Genomic DNA, 22,573 nt, shown 5'->3' on the forward strand with positions numbered 1-22,573 from the left:
GGTCTCCGCTTCCTCTGTCGGCTCCATTGTGCCTGTCTCGATAACACCTTCCTCTCAGCAGTAGATATGGCTGCCGGAAGGCGGAAGCGAAGCGAAGTTCGACGGAAAAGAAGGTTCTCTGGGAGTGCAGCGGCCGGCGACAAGGGATATTTATAGCAATGGGCTAATTTCACAATGGCCCCTGCACTTACATCAGTTCCCCTAATTGGCCCTGATGCTGTTAAATATATATCAGGGTAAAAATCGACCACTCAATTTTTAAAAATATTAAAATACTCCATCCCATTATTCATTTGCAATTTTGCAAAGTTAAAGGACTCATTTGATAAACGACACAGCCCCAAATCAATCCGAGTGCTCCGTCGGTTTAGATCCGTCGTTCCTCGACGCTACTTCGTGACCTCGGCCCTTTGCATCGCCGACGCCGTCCGTCTCGTCGCCGTAGGAGGTAGCACTCGGCGCCGCCTCCCCTCTTCCTGCTTCCTGGATGGCCGACCGTTCCTCCACTTCTTAGTCCCTGCTGACGGCTGACCGGACCCGACGCTGACTCCTGACTTCTCTCCGCTATTTTCTCAACGCTAGCTAGGTATTTCCTCTAACTTATGTTCGTTCTTCGCTCATACTTCCGTTTATGCTTTGTGAGATTATTCAAATAGGCTTTTGATCGTCTAGCCTATGATTTTCATTACTTGGAATGAAGAACAAGTTTGTAAAGTGGTTTTGGATACAGACCTGAACGCGTGTCTTGTAAATAAGATTTCTTCTTGTAGTTGCAGCTTTTCAATTTTCATTAGGGCGAGCGATTTAAATCTGATCTTATAATCACTGCGACAGCGTGTATGAATGCAATTTTTACCGTGAAACTTTATAATGTAGTGTCATAATATCATGTGCATCTTTGATTTGTTTATTTTTGTGCAATTTTAGATTGTCGCACACTTTTTTTTTTAGCTTAATCAATGTCTTTTTTCTTGTATTTTGATGAAATTTACTATCTCAAGTTTTCCTGCCGATGTAATGATTCTTGATAGCAGTTAATTTGTAGCAGGAACATTCTTTTAATGCTTTAAGCATGAGCCTAGCGGCAGAATCTCCATTGCAATCTTCGAGTAGCGGGGAAGACTTTGCGGCTTTTCTTGATTCAGAGTTGGAATTAGCTTCCTCCGAGAGTTCTCCTAATGAAGAGAATGTGAAAAATGGCAAGGAAATTGATTTGCAAGAGCACAGGTATAAATTAGGATTGCTAAGCATACATAAATTTTTATTGTGAATTTCTTTTGCAACCCTTTTAGGTTTATGCTTAAATTTTGATAACATATAAAATGTAACATATACTTTGTTTGTTCGTGAATAACCCACTATGAAAAGATGTAGTTTGATATTATTTTGTAACTTAAATCTATAGGTGCATGTTCTATACCTATCACATTATTTTACCACATTTGTATGATAAATAATGCATGGACATATGAGGATAGATAGGATAAGAAATGAGAATATTAGAGAGAAAGTCGAAGTTATGCCTGTTGAAGGAAAACTCCGAGAGACCTATTTAATTTGTAGCAGGGCCATTCTTTTAATGCTTTAAGCATGAGCCTAGTGGCAGAATCTCCATTGCAATCAAGTAGGGGGGAAGACATTGCAACTTTTCTTGATTCAAAGTTGGAATTAGCTTCCTCCGAAAGTTCTCCTAATGAAGAGAATGTGAAAAATGACGAGGAAATTGATTTGCAAGAGCAAAGGTATAAATTAGGATTGCTAAGCATACATAAATTTTTATTGTGAATTTCTTTTGCAGCCCTTTTAGGTTTATGCTTAATTTTTGATAACATATAAAATGTAACATATACTTTGTTTGTTCGTGAATAACCCAGTATGAAAAGATGTAGTTTGATATCATTTTGTAACTTAAATCTATAGGTGCATGTTCTATAGTTATCACATTATTTTACCACATTTGTATGATAAATGATGCATGGACATACGAGGATGGATAGGATAAGAAATGAGAATATTAAAGAGAAAGTCGGGATTATGTCTATTAAGGGAAAACTCTGAGAGACCCACCCATTTAACACGGTACCGACATGTACTTGGAGGACCAATTTATAGTCAAATTAGGTGATATGAAATTATGACAAATATGCATATTAAATGAGGAAGAGGAAGACTAAAGAAAACTTAGCTAGCAATGATAAAATAAGATAAAATTTATTTAAATATAGATAATATAATAGAATAGAGTCCAATGGCATAGGGGGATCCATGTAGCCAACCTCACATCGTAGGACAAAGTTTGGTTGTTGTTATTGTATTTGTATGATAATTAATTACCCATCTCCACATGGTGTGATGGCTTCATCTTGCCTCGTTTACCCCCTCATCTTGAATGTATAATGTTAACTAGGTAAGTGTTTCTTTTCTATTGTTGCTAGATTAATAATGGCTATTATATGCTTTTATGTGGAATGAGTGGTAGTCATCCTTCTCTACTCAAATCACATAGTTCATATATCACAAGTATACTAATACTTTATATATTTTATAATCTTATATTTTTTCGCAGCATGTGATAGCTAGTTTTATCTTTTACATGCTTTTTGCAGGAGTAAAAGACAAAAATTGGAGCGGCTTTGAGACTTTAGAAGATCTTGAAACTGAAACATTGATTGAGCCAATTGAAGAACATATTGGTATCACTAATTAGTTTGATGAGTAAGATAATGTTGTCATTCCCTTACTGATTCTGCTCTATTAAGATAAAAGGTGCAACCACTATCATATATGCTCAACTGAAAAGAAATTTGGGATTGATAAGTCTTCTGGATTTTCATATATTAAGAAACATGAAATGCAACAAAAGAAAACATTCAATTATCTATCATTTCACTGAAACGTTATAGCAAATGGCCTATCCTGCAGGATATCTAACTATCATACAGTCATCGGTAGCTTTGACATTATATTGTTTGCTTGGTACATTGAAAGTTTCAAGTTCAGAAAGAGCAGTCTCACGCTGAAGTTTATTATAGTGTGTGTTGGAAATATCAAGCTATAAGCGTGAGGTCTCATAATGTGTAGATTTAATTTGTAAGGGCACAAGATGGTCTTTGAAATTTGTTGCTGGTGCATTTGCCACTTGAAAGACACAACATCCTTTGATAATTTTGGATTGACTGATTAGCTGTGTACAATGAGATTATGTTGATTAGCCACTTTCATTTTGCAATGACATGTGTGACATATTTCCAATTAACCAAAATTTTCTTTCATTTCGTAACCTTCTGTATTTATTTTATTATTGGCTGATAGATTATTTTTAAAGCTTGTAATAGCTAACTAAGGTTGCATGATCATCTTTTGTATCTGTTGCACTTGCAGGGACATCTACACCTGGAAAGTATGTAATCTGCCCTCCACATCCTGGTTTCTTCAAAGGATTATGCATCAGATGTGGACAGGTAGAGGAAGATGGATCAGGTGTTGCATTTGGTTATATCCATAAGGTAATTTTAGTCCATGATGAGAGGGAACAACTTTTGTGCTTATGCATGCATTGACATCTATTCAACTAAAGAGAACTATGAGGAATATAATTGAAACTTGTTACTAACTACTACCATGAGACAATGTTGCTGACAAGTGTATTAATGGTGTAACAGAGAAATAGGCATGCTATTTAAAGGGTTGAATATGCTACTTGTGTAGATGATGAGATAGTTTCCCCAATGCAAAGCATTTTCTTTCAAACTAATTTCATTATGTGGTCATTTCAGTTTTGAAACATAGTTGTCATATTTTTGCATATTTCAATTCTGAAACAAAAAAATGCTGTCAAGATAAAAATAAATGCCCTGATTTCCAAGTGAACAATCATGAAAAAGAATCTTGAGATGTACATTTTCCCAATCTCTTGAATCTTTCTTATGGTCTTGAATTGTGTTACTATAAAGAAAATGTTTATAGGGCACTGCTGAAAAGCACATTTCAGTTTTGTTCTTTCAAATATAATTTTATATTAGATTTTGATTAGTTTATCTTATGTCGTGTTGAATTCTTTTGCTTGGCTTTTTCAGTAGTTTTTACTGTTAGAATTTTAATATTGTACTACCATATGGCATGTTCCATTTGCAGGATTTAAGGCTAGGTAATGTGGAAATTGAGAGGCTTCGTGGTGCAGATCTAAAAAATTTGTTGCATAAGAAAAAATTGATATTGATCTTAGATTTGGACCATACTTTACTCAACTCTACACGCTTTGCTGATATCACTTCTGATGAAGAATATTTATTTAGACAGATTGATGGCATGAAAGGTAATATCTCTTGCCAAATCTCTCTTTCTCACCAAGCTTGTTTTATTATCTATCAACTTGAAAATTAGAGGTGCAACAAAAAGGATGGGTTGAGCTTTATTATTATTTTCTTACCTTCAACTAATTTGTGATCTCATGTGTATTCTCATTTTTAACTTAATTCTTGTGACACAAGTTTCTGTTCTTAATGATTACCCAATTTCTAATGCCTTCTGGTAATGATTATGTAGTCTCTGAAATATACAAGAACAACAAACAAACAGAGAGTCGTAATTATTTGAATTCTCTATCTGAATCTTATATCACCATTTTAACTCTATTATTACTATATCACTAGTTGATGACTTAGACTTATCACAGCTGCAGTTAAGATCCATATTCATAGGGTTGACATTCTTTTACAATGGGCATTAGGGCCAAGTTGATGTTGGTTTTATAATCATGAAATATGGACCTGTTAAATGTAGTGGTAACTAGAATCTCTAGAATATATCCTTGAAGTTTGCTCTTCAAATTCTTATTATAGCAAGTGTTTCACTGTGTCACCTTCAGTTTTATTAGATGCTTTATTTTACCTTCTTTTTTTTTTTTTTGTATGTGTGCACTATGTAGATGATCCTGACAGAAGCTTATTCAGATTGGATACTATGCATATGTTGACAAAGTTGAGGCCCTTTGTTCATAATTTTCTGAAAGAAGCAAGTTCTTTCTTTGAGATGTACATTTATACTATGGCAGAGCGTTCTTATGCTATGGAAATAGCTAAGCTTCTTGACCCTGATAAAGTGTACTTTGACTCAAAGGTTATCACTCAAGCTGATTGCACCCAGAGACATCAAAAAGGCCTGGATGTGATACTTGGTGCTGAAAGTCTTGTGGTGATTCTTGATGACACAGAAGCTGTAAGTTCTGTGTAGGTCTCTTTTTTCAGTTGAAAGTAACAAATAATCCTATCGTACCCACACATCCTAATTTATTACACCCACACATGACACAAATAATTTCATATTTATGATCAGCAATTGTGTAATGTTGCATGTGTATGATGCTTCCCTTAAGTTGAATCATAGATGTTAGTTGATGTTCAATTTATTATGAAAGAAATAGAAAAATAGTCTTACAAAAAAAATGAAACAGGGTTCCACCAAAAAAGAAAGAGAGTGGAGCCTTGGTTGAGAGCTTTGATGTTTTAATCTTATAAGAGAAGATACAGAGAACCTAGTGTAGCTCTCATCTTAATCTTTCATAAGATTTCACTTCACCTTTGCATGCATATTTCATATGTACATCATTTTTAGTTTGAGATTAAACAGAGGTGAGGAAAAATATTCTTTTGAAGCAAAATAAACTGTTAAATTCAGCATCGAACTACCAAAATTCTCAACCGTCTTCGAAGTACTCACCTAGAAGGAGGTCATGGCCTCCTCTTAAGGGGATTAAAGGATATGAAATTTTATGGGACCAAGGTGGGCTCTATCCTCTTAAGGGGATTGAAGGATATGAAATTTTATGGGACCAAGGTGGGCTCTATCCTCTTAAGGGGTCGCCGCCTCCGCCGACCGGCAGCTGGGTATAATACAACCATATATGTCATCATAATATGATAACTAGTAGAAATATCTCATGTGAGGCTAAACTATATATTCTAACATCTTTTGTAAGTTTTACATGTGATGCAGATTGAATCTTTGACATGGTTCTAGAACTTTACTATATTGTTTAGCTGGGAATATTTTATCTGTTGGCTGTTTGTCTTAGTTCTTTATTTATTTATTTATTTATTGGATTACTGAATATCTTACTTGTAGTTGGTTATTAACCATGAACCAGCAGTTTAAGGTATGCAATAAAGGAGAATTGATAAATACTAAAGATTAAAAAAAACCGTAAGAAAATGAAAGGAAGATTAATTATTTTCGAAACAGATTGGATGCAAAACATAAATTTGTTGTTTCCAGTGTTGCTGGCTTTCTCTAATAGCAGGATGCATTGGTTGTTTGATGAATTTGGAAGTACAATAAATGATTGAATATGCAAGAAAACACTGCAGCATTTTTACAGGAGATATTGTGCAACTACCTATCACCACATGATCTTGTGCTTAGGCAAATCTGATGTGATATCAAGGGATGAAAAAAGGTTTAACAAATGATTCATGCGTCTTTATAATGTTTTCTCACAGACTAGTTGTCAAGTGCTGGAACTGTAACATGCTCTTTTACTTTTTCCATTTTTATTTTGGATAGAAGCCCTTGTGATTTATGAGTATGGAGGTATTCCATGTACTTGCTACTGTTTTTTTTCTAAAGCAATACTTAGTCCATAATTTGACTTATTTAATCAATTTTAACACGAGTTAATATGCATATTATGTTATCTGATATAATATATCTTATGCTAAATGGGCATTTTAAGAAAAAAATGGAGGATACATGTAACCCAGCAGAGGGTGTGTACATATAATTTACCTTTTTATTTGTCTTGGATTTGGCTTATGGTTAAATTGTTTACTGCAGGTCTGGCATAGGCACAAAGACAATCTGATTCAGATGGAGAGATACCACTTCTTTGCTTCTAGTTGTCGTCAATTTGGTTTTAATGCTAAGTCATTGTCTCAACTGATGAAAGATGAAAGAGAATCTGATGGCGCGCTTGCGACTGTTCTCGAGATTCTAAAGCGGACTCACCGGATGTTTTTCGATCCAGTGAGTTACACTACCTTCAATTTTAGCTGTGTTATGATTTCCCCTTCCCTTTGTCACCTATTGGTAGCGTATTTCAGGACATTGCTTCGGAGGTGTCAACAAGAGATGTAAGGCCGGTGAGTGTGCAACCTTAAAGAATTCATTTAGTTTCTATTGTGGTTGCCTTTTCCGCTCATATATGAGTTTTCTCCCGTTGAATTACATGTCAATTGTTATTTTTAACTTAATGCCATTAATGATTGAGTGTTTGATGCTCTTTGCATTTCTAAGTTTTAACCAATCTTGCTAATCTTCCAGCTATGTTCGATACTGTTCTATGTCATCCTACCTGTTGCATCATATGCCCATTGTTTGAAATTGCTCCTTTTAACTGAATCATGGCATCATATTTGTTTTTCCTTTTCTGTAGTTGCTAAAAGGTATACGGCAAGAGATATTACAAGGGTGCAGAATAGTTTTTAGTCGAGTATTTCCATCGAAGTCGCCGGCCCAGGATCATCCGATCTGGAAGATGGCGGAAAGATTAGGAGCTACATGCTACACGGAAGTCGACCCATCGGTGACGCACGTCGTCTCGACGGATACAGGCACCCAAAAGGCACATTGGGCAACACAAAACAAGAAGTTCTTGGTTAGTCCACACTGGATCGAAGCATCAAACTTCCTATGGCATCGTCAGAAGGAAGAAGATTTCCTGATTAGCAATCCGCGAAGCCGCAATGGTTGATTTCGCCGCAAATGCTTCGGAAACTGTTCGATGAAGGATCTGTTCTGTTTGTCTGCTTGGATCATTTTTACCCATCCATATTTGTTGTGGATACTTCAACTACTACTACTACTATGAGCATTTTAGGTTGCCAAACCATTTATATCAATGGTAGCACATAGAGCTGTTTTATATCTGTTCCTTTAGTATTATATTTTTTTGATAATCTAGGTATTTAAATTCTTACATGGGCGGTTTTTGCTCTTATTCGTGGCAATTCTCTCAGCAATTAATTTCCACAGTAGAAAATTCATTATAAAGTTGTTTTTGTTTTAGTTGAATTTTTAACCGTGATACTTTAGGAATCCATCAAATGCATCGTTGCACAATAGCTGGTGATGAAAGAAATACATTTCTTGTTTGTTAATAAGTTTGATATTCAATTCAATAAAAATTTAATAAATAAATTTGAATATTAATGAGTTTGGTTCAATTGTTACTGAATAATGTTAATGAATATGAATATCTTCGAAATATAGTTGAGTTTGTTACAATGAATCTCGACGAAGTTAAAGCAATGTCCTCTTCCGTCGTGGTCAATTGTAATTCTCCAATTTAGTTTCTCATAGATGATCATGAAATCATTTAGTTCCTCATAGATGATCATAAAATCGATCGTGTAGGATTGTTGGAACAGTGGATTTCACCTTTGCTGAAATGAATATAAATAATTTATGAATATATTTATCTATTAATTTATATTCCTTTTAAATTTAGCATTCATAATTAAAAATAAAAATATATAAATAGATGAAAAAATTTTAAATAAATTATAAGAATAACCATGATCGGCTTGAGTTCGTTAAAAAATTTAATAAATAAATTTGAATCCAAACGTTTGGATTATCAAAAGCTGCAGTTTTTAACTTTATTGCAACGCTAGAAAAATCAAACTGCGGCATTGAAGCTTTTCTTTCTGAATCAAATCGCCTCAAATCCCAAGCTCCCACCTTTTTCCTTCCTCGATCAAACAAAATCAATATATATAATCACAAACGGAGTAGAAAGAGCTAGAATCGACGACGAACAGATTAGAAGAACATATTACTACAACTAAAGGCTCCTAATTTATACGCGCACACAAATTAATCAAACCAATCGAGCTGTTCTTTTGTCGTAATGGATGATGATGATGATCACTTGGAAGGCGGAGGAGGAGGAGGAGGAGGAGGGAGGCCGAGGCAACTGCTGCACTTGCGCTCCACCCAGCCCTCGACGTCGCGATCACTGCGCCCGGCGCACGCCCGGGCGAACACCCCGGCGATCACCGCCGCCATCGTGATCAGCGCCAGCACCACCGCCAGCGTCTCCAAGGAGTGCCACGTCGACGGCGATCTCGTCACGCATGGCGGCGGAGGCGGCGGCGGAGGCAGAGCCTGACCGTCCTGCAAACTGCCCGACACCGCCCACACCCACACCATGGCGCACTGCTCCAATTTCGGCGAAGGAGAAGCAATGAGAAAGGAAAAGAAGAGGCTCTGTTCTTGGCCAGTGAAGAAGAAGCAGCAGTGGATATCGTAATCTGAAATTTTCAGGTGACCGTTGTCGCTTTAATCTGACAATTTTTTTCTTTAAATTAAATTTTTTTTCTTTAAAAAAAAAAATCATTCGATCGATCGGTTGGATTCGGAAGTGGAGGCTTTATTTATGTTTCTTGTTGTCGTCTTGCATGGAAGCAGAGCACGGTCCTGCGTTAGAAACAGAGCTGTCGAAGAAAGTAAAGCCCAGTCGTCGTCTCCTCGATCGATGCCGTCTTGTGAGCGGATGGACGGAGTGGGGCCCTCTTGCGCCGTCCTATCTATCGTGTTTGTGATGATGGAGGAGAGTATTACCGCAACTTCATCGTGATTCGATCCTTTTCCATTTTAACAATCCTATTTCGTCGTAGTCAACTCAACTATGTTCAAAGATTTCTTTCTCCATCTTTAAAAATAGAAATAAAATATCGACTACATCTGTTATGTTCTATAATATAAAACTAAATATTAGATTATATCTTCTGCAAAAGGTGGAATCCGTCACCTTAGCGGCCTCACACGATCGGCTCCACGATCATTTGTGAGGAGGTAAATCAGGAAAGTACATCAGGAGGGTATTGCCTGACTTCGCTAGGATTCAAATTATTGCTCTCTTCTGTAACTTTGTTGCGTCGTTTTATTTAATGATCTGGTTCAAGGGTTGACCGAGTTCAATCAGTAGTTGTGGATGCGGACTTTGACTGACTTTTTGTTGGCTTAGCTTTTGTGGGCTTTCAAGAGGTCGACTTCTAGTGAGTTAGCCTCCAACAAGGTCGGTCTTAATAAGGTTGTCTTTCAGCGAGGCCGATTATTGATAGCACGTTGAGAGAAATGCACACACTACCACGTAGTAGTTGACCATATGGTCAACCACCACGTCGACCACACGTAACAGGCGTTATAACGCCTTGGCGTTGCGGATGCTAAGAGCATCTGCAACGGTATGTGTTATTAACGCGTTCAAATTTAAAAAAAAAATAAAAAAAAATGTGTGGGACCCATCTCTGCCCCCATTAACGCGTTCAAGCTTTTGAACGCATTCAACCCTTTACTCCCTTATCACTCCTCCACGTCAACACTCTCTCCTCCATGTCATCTGGAAAGAGAATAAAAGAAGCGTTATTAACGCCCTTTTAACGCTCCATTGCAGATGCCCTAACTGATATCCTTTCATACGTAATCCTTTAGCCAAGTTGATTTGAGTTGACCCAAGCAGTCAAGTTGTCTTAGACCGCGCTCAAGTTAAGGTTGCCACGTGGAGCCTATATGAGGATAGAATTTATTAGCATATATGAGAATCTATATAGACTACGATCCCACCTCATAAGACTAAATCGTCGATAAGCAAACAATAACTTGAAAGATTGATGAAAACATAGATCAATTAGGAACATCATTCTTGAACCTCTCAAACAATAGTACATTAAACCCTACTAACAGATGGAATTTTCACATCGATTTCAAAGTTAATCCCATTCTAAACCTTTTTATTACACTGCAGTTTACCAAGGAAAAAGGGAAATAGACTCCAAAGGAATCAGAAATGTCAAGCCAAGAATGAATTGCCTTGAACATCATAGCTCACTCATCGACCTCTATGCTTATGCAAGTGGTCCTCTTGCCTGATCAAATAGTCGACTAAACGATCTACCAACTTCAAGTTCAGATCATTTACATTGGATCATCCATGTGTCGATAGATCTCCTCTGCTGAGATGTCTAAGATGTTGGGTTTTCGATTGTCAGTTACATTCCTTCCTCTACTCTTTCACCTGGTTTTAGATGAAAGGATGAAATTTTCAAATCAGACTGCTTGACATCCATGCTTTTTCACCTGAATAGATTCGTATTACCTGCGCAATCAGTCGAAACTCCATAATTCAGACCTTCCTGGGCATCGCCTTTGGCACTGTCGTCGGCATTCTTGGTGTTTAGGAAACGACCTCCACAACCCCTAGCCCTTCTCATTGCATGTTGGTGACGAGATTCATGCAGATAAGGCTGCAGGTGGAAAAATATCGACAAAGATTTATATGGCTGAATCTAGAACACTAATGAGATTTTTTCTTTTGGTAACATAAAGCAGTCTCAGTCCGCCTGTGAAGGCAACTGAGAATTTGAAACAAGAACAATGGTGGGCATGCATGACTCCTTCCTTACGAAAGAGCAAATGTTCTGTTTTATGAAGATAAAGAAACAAAGATGAGTTTCTTTCCATGGATGAACATGACTGAGTTCATAATATAGTTCAAGATTTCTACTGCGATACAGAGTTAATGTAACATGACTTGGCCTTTATGGGAAATAAATAAAAGAAACCATCCTACAAATAATAGAAGTGAGGAGTATATAATTGCTTGTTTCCTACCATGAATAGCTTATCGTTGAGAACCGACATACCTTTCTAGCTTTTACTGCTTTTTTCTCAAGTTCAGCCTTCGCACGAGTCTGTCTTCGCCTGAGAATTCCATGATACTGCTTGGCATTAACATAAATGGGTTCTTCTGCCATTTCTAGTGGTAAAGGCATGCGAGAGTGAGACATGCCGGCGATCTGAGGATGAATCTGTAGAAAATACCCTCAAGCGATTAAATTTGAGCTATATACTGTCCCCTAGAGGAATGCTATATAACTACCGAGATCAAAAACATGTGAGCTACTACATACTGTCCTCTGGAAGAGTGTTAAAACTGCCGAAAACAAAAATTGTTCACATTCAATAGTTGGCTGACGTTGTCTAATTGAAGTTCAGGTCTTGAATAGTTGATGAATTTTTACTTCCTTCAAAATAATTTTGGCATCTCAAATTGATGTCAACTCATGATAAAATATAATTTAATTCATATTTGAAACTGATGTATAAATTATTGTTGATTTCATTGTCAATTGCTTTCGACATACAAAAAATATTGTTGGCTCCACCATCACTGTTTACTCTAAGTCTTGATAACGTTAAGATAATCGAAAAGAAAAACGCCATGTTACATGAGGAGAGAAATGAAAGACAATTCTTCCATAGCATGACATTCAAGTCTCGATGTTTTTCGCCCTCATCAGAAATATGTTTTTATCAATCACTACTAAGAGTTATTATGCCCATCTTTTCTACCATCAATTTTATGTCTCCATGCGATTGAATGTTTATTTCATTGATGATGACTTTGAGATTTCACTCCCTTCAATCTTTATACTATTCTTAAGGTTTAATTTCTATATTGAATTTAATATAATACCTCATGGGTTAGAATTACTTTCAATTGGTTGGATATCAATTCAATATAGTTTCCTTTCTGTTTTTGAAATTGTATAAAATAAGATTACTAGTAAATCAAATCATCAACATCCTTTTAAATTCCATTGTATATATAAGATCTACATCATTTTACATGTGAATCATAGCATACGATATGACACAAATCGTGAATCTAACTATTCTAACAACTATGGGTCTAACTCCCTGAATATAGAAGAGAGAAATGATCGAACCAATTTCAACAAATATAAATGCAAACCGAAAACACAAATGTCTACTATTGAGATGTTAAATCTAGTGAAGAGCCACATGCATAATATCAGTTAACAATAGAAAAATAGTGTAAAAATTGATACAGAAATTCATGGCAATATAAGAGTACATGAGAAGAACAAAAAGAGACTCACAAAGGATTGCGGCTGATTGAAACAAGATTCGTGTTTCTAAATAAGCAAAATCATTATATTTGCATTCATATTCATTTGCCCAATATCCATTTTATACGCAATCACAAAGACTTTGCATTTTATGCAACTAATCAACTATGATACAACAAAATCCAAAAAGAATTAAGTGTAAATGAGCATCCTCCAATTGCAAAGGTACATACCATTGTTTGAGTTCCATAAGGAACAACTAGGCCGGCGAAATAGGGATCAGTAAATGGGTACATAGCATAGGCCTGTTGTATGAGTAAATGAAGTGACAAAAAATGTTAGCATGCAAGGATTCAACAGAGTAATGAAATTAAGACAAGGAACAGTTAGAACAAGAAAAGAGATAAAACTGGCGAACAGTAGAACATTATAAGGAACCCACAGTTGAATGACCAAATTCGAGTTGTGTGTGTGGTGCAAGATACTCGCCCACCATTGATGGAGCACCATGAAGATTCTGGTTTCCCCCTCCTAAGTTCTCACCTGGTAATTATGCGAGAAAATTTTAAGCAGTAAAGAATACTATTTGAATATTACTATCAAGGCATCTTGGGTTATTCAGTTAGTTTTTTCAGACACTGTATCATACAATGGTACAATTTAAACGTGATGCAGATGAAGAAACATTAAGATTGTCAAGTTTTGAAATATTGGACTCCAACTCAAGCACAATGACGACAGAAGCATAAAATCCAACATGTTATACAATTAAAATACATGATTGCTCAAATAGGAACAGAAGAAATCAAATGGAATTATGAACTTAATTTCATAATCTTACCACCTGATGTGGTCATACTACTTCTCTCAGCCATCTTCCCAATTTCTATAAGGAAATAAATGATATTTAGTCTGACCAAACAACAGCCTATCCAAGCATTAATTTGTTAAACTCTACAAGAAAACGTACTGAAACAGTATTCAAATCCCAGTCTTGTTTTCTTCAAGCAAGGAACAATTTTGCCCAAATGGCAGAGCAACAATGAGTAAGCTTGACGGAGGAAACAAAAAGAAATAACCTGGTCGAAGACTAACTGCAGCCAACAGATCCTGTTCCATGCTCGAACCTACTGTACTTGGAACACCAGGATGCGATTCCATTATCCGTCTGAACCTTCAAAGAAACTATTCTTACAAATTTTTTTTTAATGACCACACGAAAGAAAAGCAACAAAACGCAAGATGTTCAAACTAGAACAAAACGCTACCAACAGGTGACGTATGCGTACAGTTTCCATAGTATAAACTATAATTATTTCATGGTACAAAAGGTGTAGCAGACTAAGAATTTGTTTCCAGAAACAGGAAACCAGAAATCTCGATTGCAACAATTAAGGACATGTCCGTGCATCCTACACAAAATTCCATAAATTCTGCTAGTGAGAAACTGCAAGATTTCCAGAAGTGAACAAGAGAATTGAGCCAAGAACAAAAGAACTACGAGACTGGTTATCCCTTCAAACTCAGCCATATTCCAAAAAACCTCATCCCAAATTCGCAATGAACAAAACAAAAAATCGCAATTCCATCTTACAGTATACAAATCAACGGCTCATTAGAAAACACCGTAAGCTAGCAAACACCAAGATCCACTTCAAAGTCAAAGCAAAACATACGAGTAACAATCGCCAGTACAAAAACCACAAAGATATCGATCATGCATATATCAATAGTCCTCACCTTCTCTGTCCACTCCGATCGAATTGCGCTGATTCCTTGGAGTCGTCGAACGAACCAATCCGACAGAACAAGACCTACTTCCAATAACAGCAGGAAAAAAACCCTAATCCACAGATAACGCAACTCCTGCAACCGATTGCTCTCGCGCGAAACGATCGAAAGCAACGGCGAGAAAACAGAGGCAGAATTCGGAGAAAATAAAAAGATGATTTTTATTTCTCTCCGTATTTTTCCAGAAATATCCAAATCCATGATGCAAGGACTAATCGTGCGTTTTATCCTCCAAGCTTATCCAGGGACGCGTGGGCTGTTTCGGACCGTCCGATTCCGATTTCGGATGATGTGATATCAGGATAAGGATAAATTGGTCATTACACAACGACTTGGGAATCAAAACGATAAAATAATATTTAAATAATTAAATAATAAATATTTTGAATTATCGAAAAGGAAAATTTATTGAACTCTGAAGGTTTTCTTCAGACAGCGATGACCGCGTCAAAGGGTGTTTTGGTCATTTAGGAACGACGAAGTGTGAGTTAAGTTAACCGAAGGACAGTTACTGACCAACCACTCCCCCGAGCGACGTCTCGCGGCACGTGTCGCGAGGGCGGAATGGCCGTCGTGGTCCCGGACGACGCGTGGCCCGGACAACGACGAGAGAGGTGCGGCTGTCGGTCCACGTGGCGCCTCTTCAACCGTCAGGAGCTTTGGGTTCCTGTCGCGGGTCGCGGTGGCAGCCCCTCGCAGGGGAGCACAACGAAAAGGACCCCGGCGCCGTGGCCACGTGTCTCGTCTACGACGGCGTAGCCTGTCGAAGTCAACGAACGGAGGCGCAATAATTTTCGACTGTGGGGACCACTGCTAACGTGTCCGTTTGTAAGTGAGTTGCTTGGTTCTGTCGCGCAGGGCACAAATCTTTTGTGTGATGTGTAAAATAGACCACGAGAAATCTGGCCCGGTCCGTGCCGGCCCGGCCCGGCCCGGATGGTTGCCTCTATTTTTTTTCTAAAAAACTCTTCTAAAATTTAAATTTTATATGAAAAGAATCAAGGAAAAATTAGAGTTTCTTTATGCATTATTTATTTTCTAACGAACTCTTACGCATTAGATTTAATTATAAGAATTATTAATATTCGTACTAATTTATATATAGATAGTTTAGGTCATCTGTAACGCGCGTTCATCGCGCGTTCAATGGCATCTCTTAGATGACATGAAGAAGAAAGCCACATGAACACGTTTAATATTTTGAACGCGTTCATATGGCAGTGGGACCATCATATATATATTTTTTTATTTTTTTAGTGTTATTAACGCGTTAACGTTGTAGATGCCCTTAGACCATCTGCAACGCACGTTCAACGGCATCTCTTAGGTGACGTGAAGGAGAGAGTCACATGAACGCGTTCAATATTTTAAACGCGTTTATGTGACAATAGAACCACTATATATATATTTTTTATTTTTTTAATATTATTAACGCGCTAACGTTATGCTTTTATAATTAGGATAAACTCCAGGTCAACCATTAATGTATACGTGGCAGCATTCAGCCAACTTCAAAGGTTCCAAATGGAGATGGGCAATCCCAAGTCGCCGTGGCCGTACTCGTCCAGCTGCTGCGGCCCGCCGTCCTCCACCTCGTCCACCGGGTGGCCCTCAAAAGCCCGCATCTCCATCAGCGTGTCCCAGTTGAAGTCGCCGCCCTCCGTTGATATTGTTCCAGTACTGCTAACCACCGACGGAGAGTCGCTAGTACCCTTCTCCGGCGGCAACTTCAGCACCCCGATCCACTGCAGGAACTCCTTCAGATCAGTCTGTGGTTTCTCCAGTACTCTCGCCGGGGCCGAATCCGACGAATCCTCAAGCGACGACACTCGATCGATGTCACGGTGACCTCCCCCGAGCGATCTCTCCAGCTGTGTCTCTATCGGCATCAACGGCGGCCGGGGAGCGGCTCTGGGATTACTGTAGGAAGCGGAGGAAGAGGGTGGTGGCTTCGTTTTGTTTTTGGAATGATTCTTGAGCTCTTGGAGGCGCTGGTGAATGGCGTGGACGTTGTGCTGGGCACTGAGGTTGAGGACGGAGGCGCCGGTGGCGGAGATCACGGCGGCCTTCGAGGCGGGCAACCAGTACTTAAATGGCCACTGGCCGTGACAAAGCGACGACGAAGAGGCACCTGCAGGCTTGAGTAGGTGGGAGGAAGCAGAGGCGGCCCGCAGATGCGGCAGGTTGACGTACGCGTCGGGACCGTAAAGCCGGCGGGCGGCCTCGTCGTAGGCCAGCGCGGCCTCTTCGGCGGTGGCGAAAGACCCGAGCCAGAGGCGAGTGCGCTTCTTGGGCTCGCGTATCTCCGCCACCCACTTGCCCCACGTCCGCTGCCGGACGCCGCGGTACTCGCAGGAGGCGTTCTGAGGGCCGCCCTTCCCCCGCGCCGGCCCCTTCTTCCACGGCCGCAGCGGCGCCGCCTTCCGGCCGACGTTCTCCATCAATGGAACTCAACGCAAATCTTCCTTCCTTCCTTCCTTTAGAGAGCGCGTGAGACAGGCGCGGGACACAAATCACAGTGCGCAGCGTCGAAGATCATGCGGGGCGTGCATGGCTTAAATAAATGCTGTCACGGTTGAAGGCGTATATTTCTGAAACCGTTATAGCAGTTTGAAGTCCTACATTTGAAAACATAAATAGATTTTTAAATATATATATATATATATACACGAAAATGATATCATCTGCGACGTATTCGTGCGCGCCTGTGTGCGACATCGCCAACCCACTGCCACTGTTGCCGCCCTCACCGCACCGTCTGGCCACTGTCGGTCGTCGGTCGTCGGTCGAATCGCGATTGACACGCGGCTCGTCGGCGCTTCATTCGACGTCGAATTCCGGTCGAATAGTGACGGGAATCCGACGTAATTTGATCGGAAACAGTCAAATCACGCGGCTCCCCACTATGCTCCCATTGTCGACGTCGATCAGGTCGGATTCTAACTGAATCACAGTCGGAGATCGACCGAGGAAGGACCGACGTCTGCACCACGGCAGTGGCACATCGGATCGGATTCCGACTGAATCGCGGTCGGAGACCGATCGAAGAAGGACCAACATGCAATGCCGGCTCTTCCTCGGCCGATCTCCGATCACAATATGATCAGAATCTAGCCCGATCGCGATCGACAGTGACTGCGCAATGGGGAGTCACGTGATTTGGCTGTTTCCGATCAAATTACATCGGATTCCGACTACTATCCGATCGGACTCCGACGTCGGACGGCGACGGTGAGCTGCGCGTCGATTCGTGCCCGGGGGAGAGGCTGGTGGTGGTCGGACCGCACGGCGAGGGCGGCGGCAGTGGCTGTGAATCGGCAATGTCGCTCACGGGCACGCAGAAATTTGTCGCGTAGGATACCATATATATATATATATATATATTATTATTATTATTATTATTATTATTATTATTATTATTATTATTATTCGGAGGGTATATTTTATAAAATTAAATTTTAAATACTATCTAATTAAAAAAAGGAAATATTATAATAATGAAATATGAAACCGTGGGCGCTGCCGCCGTACGGTATCAGGGCGTCGTGCTATAAATTAGCACGACGCTACTCGCTTTGCCACTCAGATCCAGATACAGTTAGAAATCATGAAACCCTTTTCCCCCTTTCTTCTTCTTCTTCCTCTCCTCCTCCTCATCTGCAATGCCGGCGCTATCACCGGAGGTTGGACGCCGATCGGGGACCTCCACGACCCCCACATCCTCGACATCGTCGAGTTCGCCATCTCCGAGCACAACAAGCAGGCCCACACGAAACTCACTCTGACCCAGGTCGTCAAGGGCGAGTCCCAGGTGGTGGCCGGCATCAATTACCGCCTCCTGCTCCAGGTTAAGAACCTCCTTGGCGGAGGCTTCGCCGAGTACGAGGCCGTGGTTTGGGAGAAGCCGTCGGACAGCTCCCGCCAGCTCCTCTCCTTCACCCGGCAGGTAATAAACCGATTCCGTTCGATTGATTAATTAGCTGATCGCCCGATTGATTTTTGGGGTCGATTGGTGGATCCAGCCGGGGGTTTTGGTGGGCGAGTGGGAGCCGATCAGGAACGCGAGCGGAGATCCGGAGGTGCGGGGGATCGCGGAGTTCGCGGTGGCGGAGCACAACAGGGAGGCGAAGAGGCAGCTGAGGTTCGTGAGCGTGGTCGAGGGGGAGGAACAGGTGGTGGCGGGCATGAAGTACCGGCTAGTGCTGAGGGCGAGAGACGGCGGCGGGAAGGAGGCGGAGTACGAGGCCGTGGTTTGGGAGAAGGCGTTGAAGAAGTTCCGGCAGCTAATCTCCTTCACTCTGCTTCCGAACCAAAATTAGGGCACCTCGAGATGTTGCTTTTGATTTCTGTGAGCAGTCTTGGTTGTTGGCGCTGGATATCTGGTGATGAATAAACGGTGACAATTCAAATTTTATGTTTAAACATATTTCTTTTTAAAAAAAATAAAATTTGTCACGGTTACGATCGATCGATTCTATGATCATCTATAAAGAGATCCCATATTTTTGAACTGTAGTTAAGTGACATTGGGAACGGTTCTAAAGTTTTAAGTTAAAACGATAGCTTTTCCATATATCGTGATCAATTGAAATTTTTTAATTTATTTCTTCATAAATGATCATGGTAGAACTGATCATGTAAAATTTTACTGAGTAGCAGATTTTACATTTTTACTAAGTAGGTTAAAATGATAACTTTATACACTAACTAAACTATCAAACATGCAGGATTCAACATGCAAGATTATAAATGAATCAAATGTTCACGAATAAATTTGATACTTAATTTGATTAAATTAAATAAATAAATTCAATAAAAAATTTAAACATGTGTTCAACTTAATTGGATAATAATTAAATAATTCATTAAATTAAACAAATAAATTTAAAATTTAATATATATATATATATTCAATTTATTAATATTTATGAATAATTAATATTCAAGAATTATCTTAAGTTTGAACCATCATTTCAATGATTTTTTTACATATGTGATGAAAAATATTTGAGAGAACAAATAAAAAGATAAGAATTTGAAATAGACCAACCTCTAAGTGTACATAAATTATATTTTTTTTACTCGATAGATAAATTAGAAAAAAAATCATCTACGTACCATCGATATTAGTAGGATGAAATTTGGATAGTTGGATAAATAAATAAATAAATTATAGAAATAATATGTGTTTCTTTTATTGTTTCTAAACATGTGTGGTAATCAAAAAAGAAATATTAGAAAAAATAATTTTATACTAGTAATTATGTCCTTTACAACTGAGAATAATCAAAAGATATCCTTATATATATGTTTTGTATTAACTATAAGTTTTAAAGTAATTTACAAACACATTTGTAAATTATCAAATATTATTTTAAAGATAATAATATTAATATTTTATTGAAAATATTAGAAGGTAATAATGATACGAATTTTTAATTTGAGGATAGAAACTAATTTTACTTTACATATAAATCTTTAATTTTAAAAATTGTCCAATTAATTAGTTTACATATATATAAGATTATCAAAACTATTTTATGGCCTCGCAATGATTTTGACGCTCTAAACATAACGTATTATATATTTTTTATGAGTAATTAAGAGCAAATTTGTAATTATGTTTTTTTATAATTAAAATATACAGCTCTTCAAATCGATTAATCAGATGACTAACTTGATTCGACGGAAGTTTTCCACCAGTTAGAATTAATATTTTATTAAAAATTTAGAAGGTAATAATTAATGATACAAAATTATCAAAACTATATGCCCTCCCAATAATTTTGACTCTCTAAACATAACGTATTATAGTTTTATGAGTAATCAAGAGTTAATCAATAGTTAATTTGTAATTAATTTTTTAATAATTAAGATATTTAATTCTTTAAATATATTAATTTTGAAGGTCATGGATTTCATAAAAAATTACACTTTAAGATTTTATTAAGAATTTTAAAAGGTAATAATGACACAAATTTTTAATTTTGATGATAGAAGCTAATTTCACTTTATATTTAAAATTTTAATTTTAAATCAGTTTACATATATAAAATTATCAAAACTATTTTATACACTCGTAATTATTTTGACACTCTAAACCTAACATATCATATTTTAATGAGTAATTAATAGTTAATTTGTAATTAAATTTTTTAATCGAGATATCTAATTTTTTGGAATGATAAATTTAGGAGGTGACACTGATTAATTTTGAAGATGATCAATTTAACTATATAAAAAAAATTTATCAATCATCAAAAATAATCTTGAAAGAGACCAATCAGAAAGCCTAGGGCCCCAATAACTTGGAGTCCTGATTTTTTTAATATTTTAATATTATTTATATTTATTTAAAAATCATTCATTTTTAAGTTTAGATTAATTTAAATAAACATCCATTTTTTAGTTTTAGATTATTTTATTTTTTTTAATTGTATACCTTATTTTTTTAAAACTTAATCAACTCTTCTTATGAGATTCGATCATGATTTAGAACCGATAATTCGACAATCTAGAACCATTGATTTGACAGTATTATTATCTTAAAATATATTTTAAAATTATAAATTTATTTAAAAATATATATATATTATACATATTTAAATTATTTACGTATCTCTCACTATTTCAAAATAGTATCTCGTATTACCATTAATATTTTCTTTATCTCTTGGATCTCGAAATTTATCAAGTTTATCATTAATAAATTAAATATCATGATTTTTATAGAAATTTATTATTTTTTTATTGAGATGATGAATGTTCTCTTTTATTATAATTGAAAATTTGAAATCCATAATAATTTAGATTTTGAAATTGAGAGATAGAATAGAAAAAATATACGAAAATGATAAAATAAATTATTTATTTATAAAGTTTAAAGAATAATAAATATTAAAATTTAATTATCGATAAAAAAATATCAAATAATCTCACGTGTTAAAAAAAATTAAATCCTTCCTCTTTAGACAATCAAAATTTTTTTTATTTTTTCTCCCTAACTTTTAAATCATATTAATATGATCTAAGTATTATAGAATTAAAATAATTATTTTCTATATTCCTGTTCTGTCAATTATTAAAAATAATAATATAATAAAAAAGTATTAAATAATTAATTAACACGTAAACATATCAATAGTTCGAGTATACTATTGCAGAATGCCTTCAGTACATAGTTGAGTTGGTTACGATGAAACAGAATTATATTGATGAAGTGGATAAGAGTTCATCGAGATAATGCCCTCCTCTGTTATAGTCAACTACAGCTTCTCAATTTATTTTCTCACATATGATCGTGAGATTGATCATGTAGGACCGTTAGAATAACGGATTCTATCTTTTATTGGAGAATATACTATTGCAGAAGAATATTATACCCGAACTTTGCTTTTATTTGAGAGATCCGGATTGAGTCATGCTAATAATTTTTTAAAATAAATTTTCATCTATATAAATTAAAATCTATGAAATTGATGGTTAACAATCGATTAGTTGATTAAATGATCCCTGAATCCTAGCATTGATCTGATACGGACTCAGTTTTTTTAATAAATTTTTATTTGTATAGAAAAAAAATCTATCAAAAATTGATGGTTAACAATCAATTCGTTGATTAAATGGTCTGGTAACATTGATCTGATTACGGACTCGAATCCAATCCGATTAATATTAATTTTTTAAAATATATATATTAAAATTCTAAAAAAATTTTACCTGAGCCTCGTCTATCTCCTTTTCTCCTGCAAAAATGAAATCTGTCCCCCGAACGATCTCACATAGTCGGATCCATAACTACCTATAAAGAGATAAATTGAGAAATTATAGTTGATTACGACAAAAGAGGA

The 22,573-nt window shown here is 37.1% G+C and overlaps 4 protein-coding genes across 6 annotated transcripts; 2 read left to right on the forward strand and 2 right to left on the reverse strand.

Annotated features, from left to right (window-relative positions):
* The first annotated feature begins 401 nt into the window (after positions 1-401).
* Positions 402-7,922, forward strand: LOC141818391 (RNA polymerase II C-terminal domain phosphatase-like 4). Its single transcript, XM_074705901.1, is given in 10 exon segments — positions 402-586; positions 1,049-1,227; positions 2,607-2,628; positions 2,630-2,693; positions 3,382-3,506; positions 4,135-4,315; positions 4,928-5,217; positions 6,832-7,020; positions 7,098-7,136; positions 7,430-7,922. Coding segments are annotated over 9 exon segments (1,383 nt in total). The 5' UTR covers positions 402-586; positions 1,049-1,072; the 3' UTR covers positions 7,748-7,922.
* A 2,745-nt stretch (positions 7,923-10,667) lies between these two features.
* Positions 10,668-14,891, reverse strand: LOC141818393 (nuclear transcription factor Y subunit A-9-like). Of its 3 annotated transcripts, none has more exons than XM_074705905.1 (8): positions 14,673-14,891; positions 14,012-14,100; positions 13,774-13,818; positions 13,375-13,475; positions 13,166-13,237; positions 11,703-11,867; positions 11,156-11,303; positions 10,668-11,074 (listed from the first exon to the last, which is right to left on the reverse strand). In XM_074705905.1, exons 2-8 carry the CDS (start codon positions 14,091-14,093, stop codon positions 11,049-11,051), a joined length of 639 nt encoding a protein of 212 aa, XP_074562006.1. In that variant the 5' UTR covers positions 14,094-14,100; positions 14,673-14,891; the 3' UTR covers positions 10,668-11,048. The 3 variants fall into 3 exon arrangements, with proteins under 3 accessions (XP_074562006.1, XP_074562005.1, XP_074562007.1); XM_074705904.1 differs by having other exon boundaries at positions 14,012-14,117; XM_074705906.1 differs by lacking the exon at positions 13,774-13,818 and having other exon boundaries at positions 14,012-14,117.
* Positions 14,892-16,233: 1,342 nt separating this feature from the next.
* LOC141818392 (dehydration-responsive element-binding protein 2E-like) lies at positions 16,234-17,213 on the reverse strand. The gene has a single exon (XM_074705903.1). The coding sequence runs from the start codon at positions 17,162-17,164 to the stop codon at positions 16,235-16,237; it is 930 nt and encodes a 309-aa protein (XP_074562004.1). The 5' UTR covers positions 17,165-17,213; the 3' UTR covers position 16,234.
* A 1,117-nt stretch (positions 17,214-18,330) lies between these two features.
* LOC141818384 (putative cysteine proteinase inhibitor 7) lies at positions 18,331-19,042 on the forward strand. Its single transcript, XM_074705890.1, has 2 exons — positions 18,331-18,669; positions 18,746-19,042. Exons 1-2 carry the CDS (start codon positions 18,331-18,333, stop codon positions 19,040-19,042), a joined length of 636 nt encoding a protein of 211 aa, XP_074561991.1.
* Positions 19,043-22,573: the final 3,531 nt, after the last annotated feature.

Source organism: Curcuma longa, unplaced genomic scaffold (assembly GCF_044706935.1).
Source record: "Curcuma longa cultivar G26 ecotype Majalengka, Jawa Barat unplaced genomic scaffold, ITB_CL_G26_1.1 contig_24661, whole genome shotgun sequence".
Taxonomy (NCBI): Eukaryota; Viridiplantae; Streptophyta; class Magnoliopsida; order Zingiberales; family Zingiberaceae; genus Curcuma; species Curcuma longa.

Coding starts and splice junctions, on each gene's coding strand:
- LOC141818384 (XM_074705890.1), top strand. CDS start 18,331: ATGAAACCCTTTTCCCCCTTTCTTCTTCTTCTTCCTCTCCTCCTCCTC. Junction 18,670..18,745: donor TCCTCTCCTTCACCCGGCAG/GTAATAAACCGA, acceptor TGGTGGATCCAG/CCGGGGGTTTTGGTGGGCGA.
- LOC141818392 (XM_074705903.1), bottom strand. CDS start 17,164: ATGGAGAACGTCGGCCGGAAGGCGGCGCCGCTGCGGCCGTGGAAGAAG.
- LOC141818393 (XM_074705905.1), bottom strand. CDS start 14,093: ATGGAATCGCATCCTGGTGTTCCAAGTACAGTAGGTTCGAGCATGGAA. Junction 11,868..13,165: donor CTTATGGAACTCAAACAATG/GTATGTACCTTT, acceptor TATTTTCTACAG/ATTCATCCTCAGATCGCCGG. Junction 11,304..11,702: donor AAGCAGTAAAAGCTAGAAAG/GTATGTCGGTTC, acceptor TTCCACCTGCAG/CCTTATCTGCATGAATCTCG.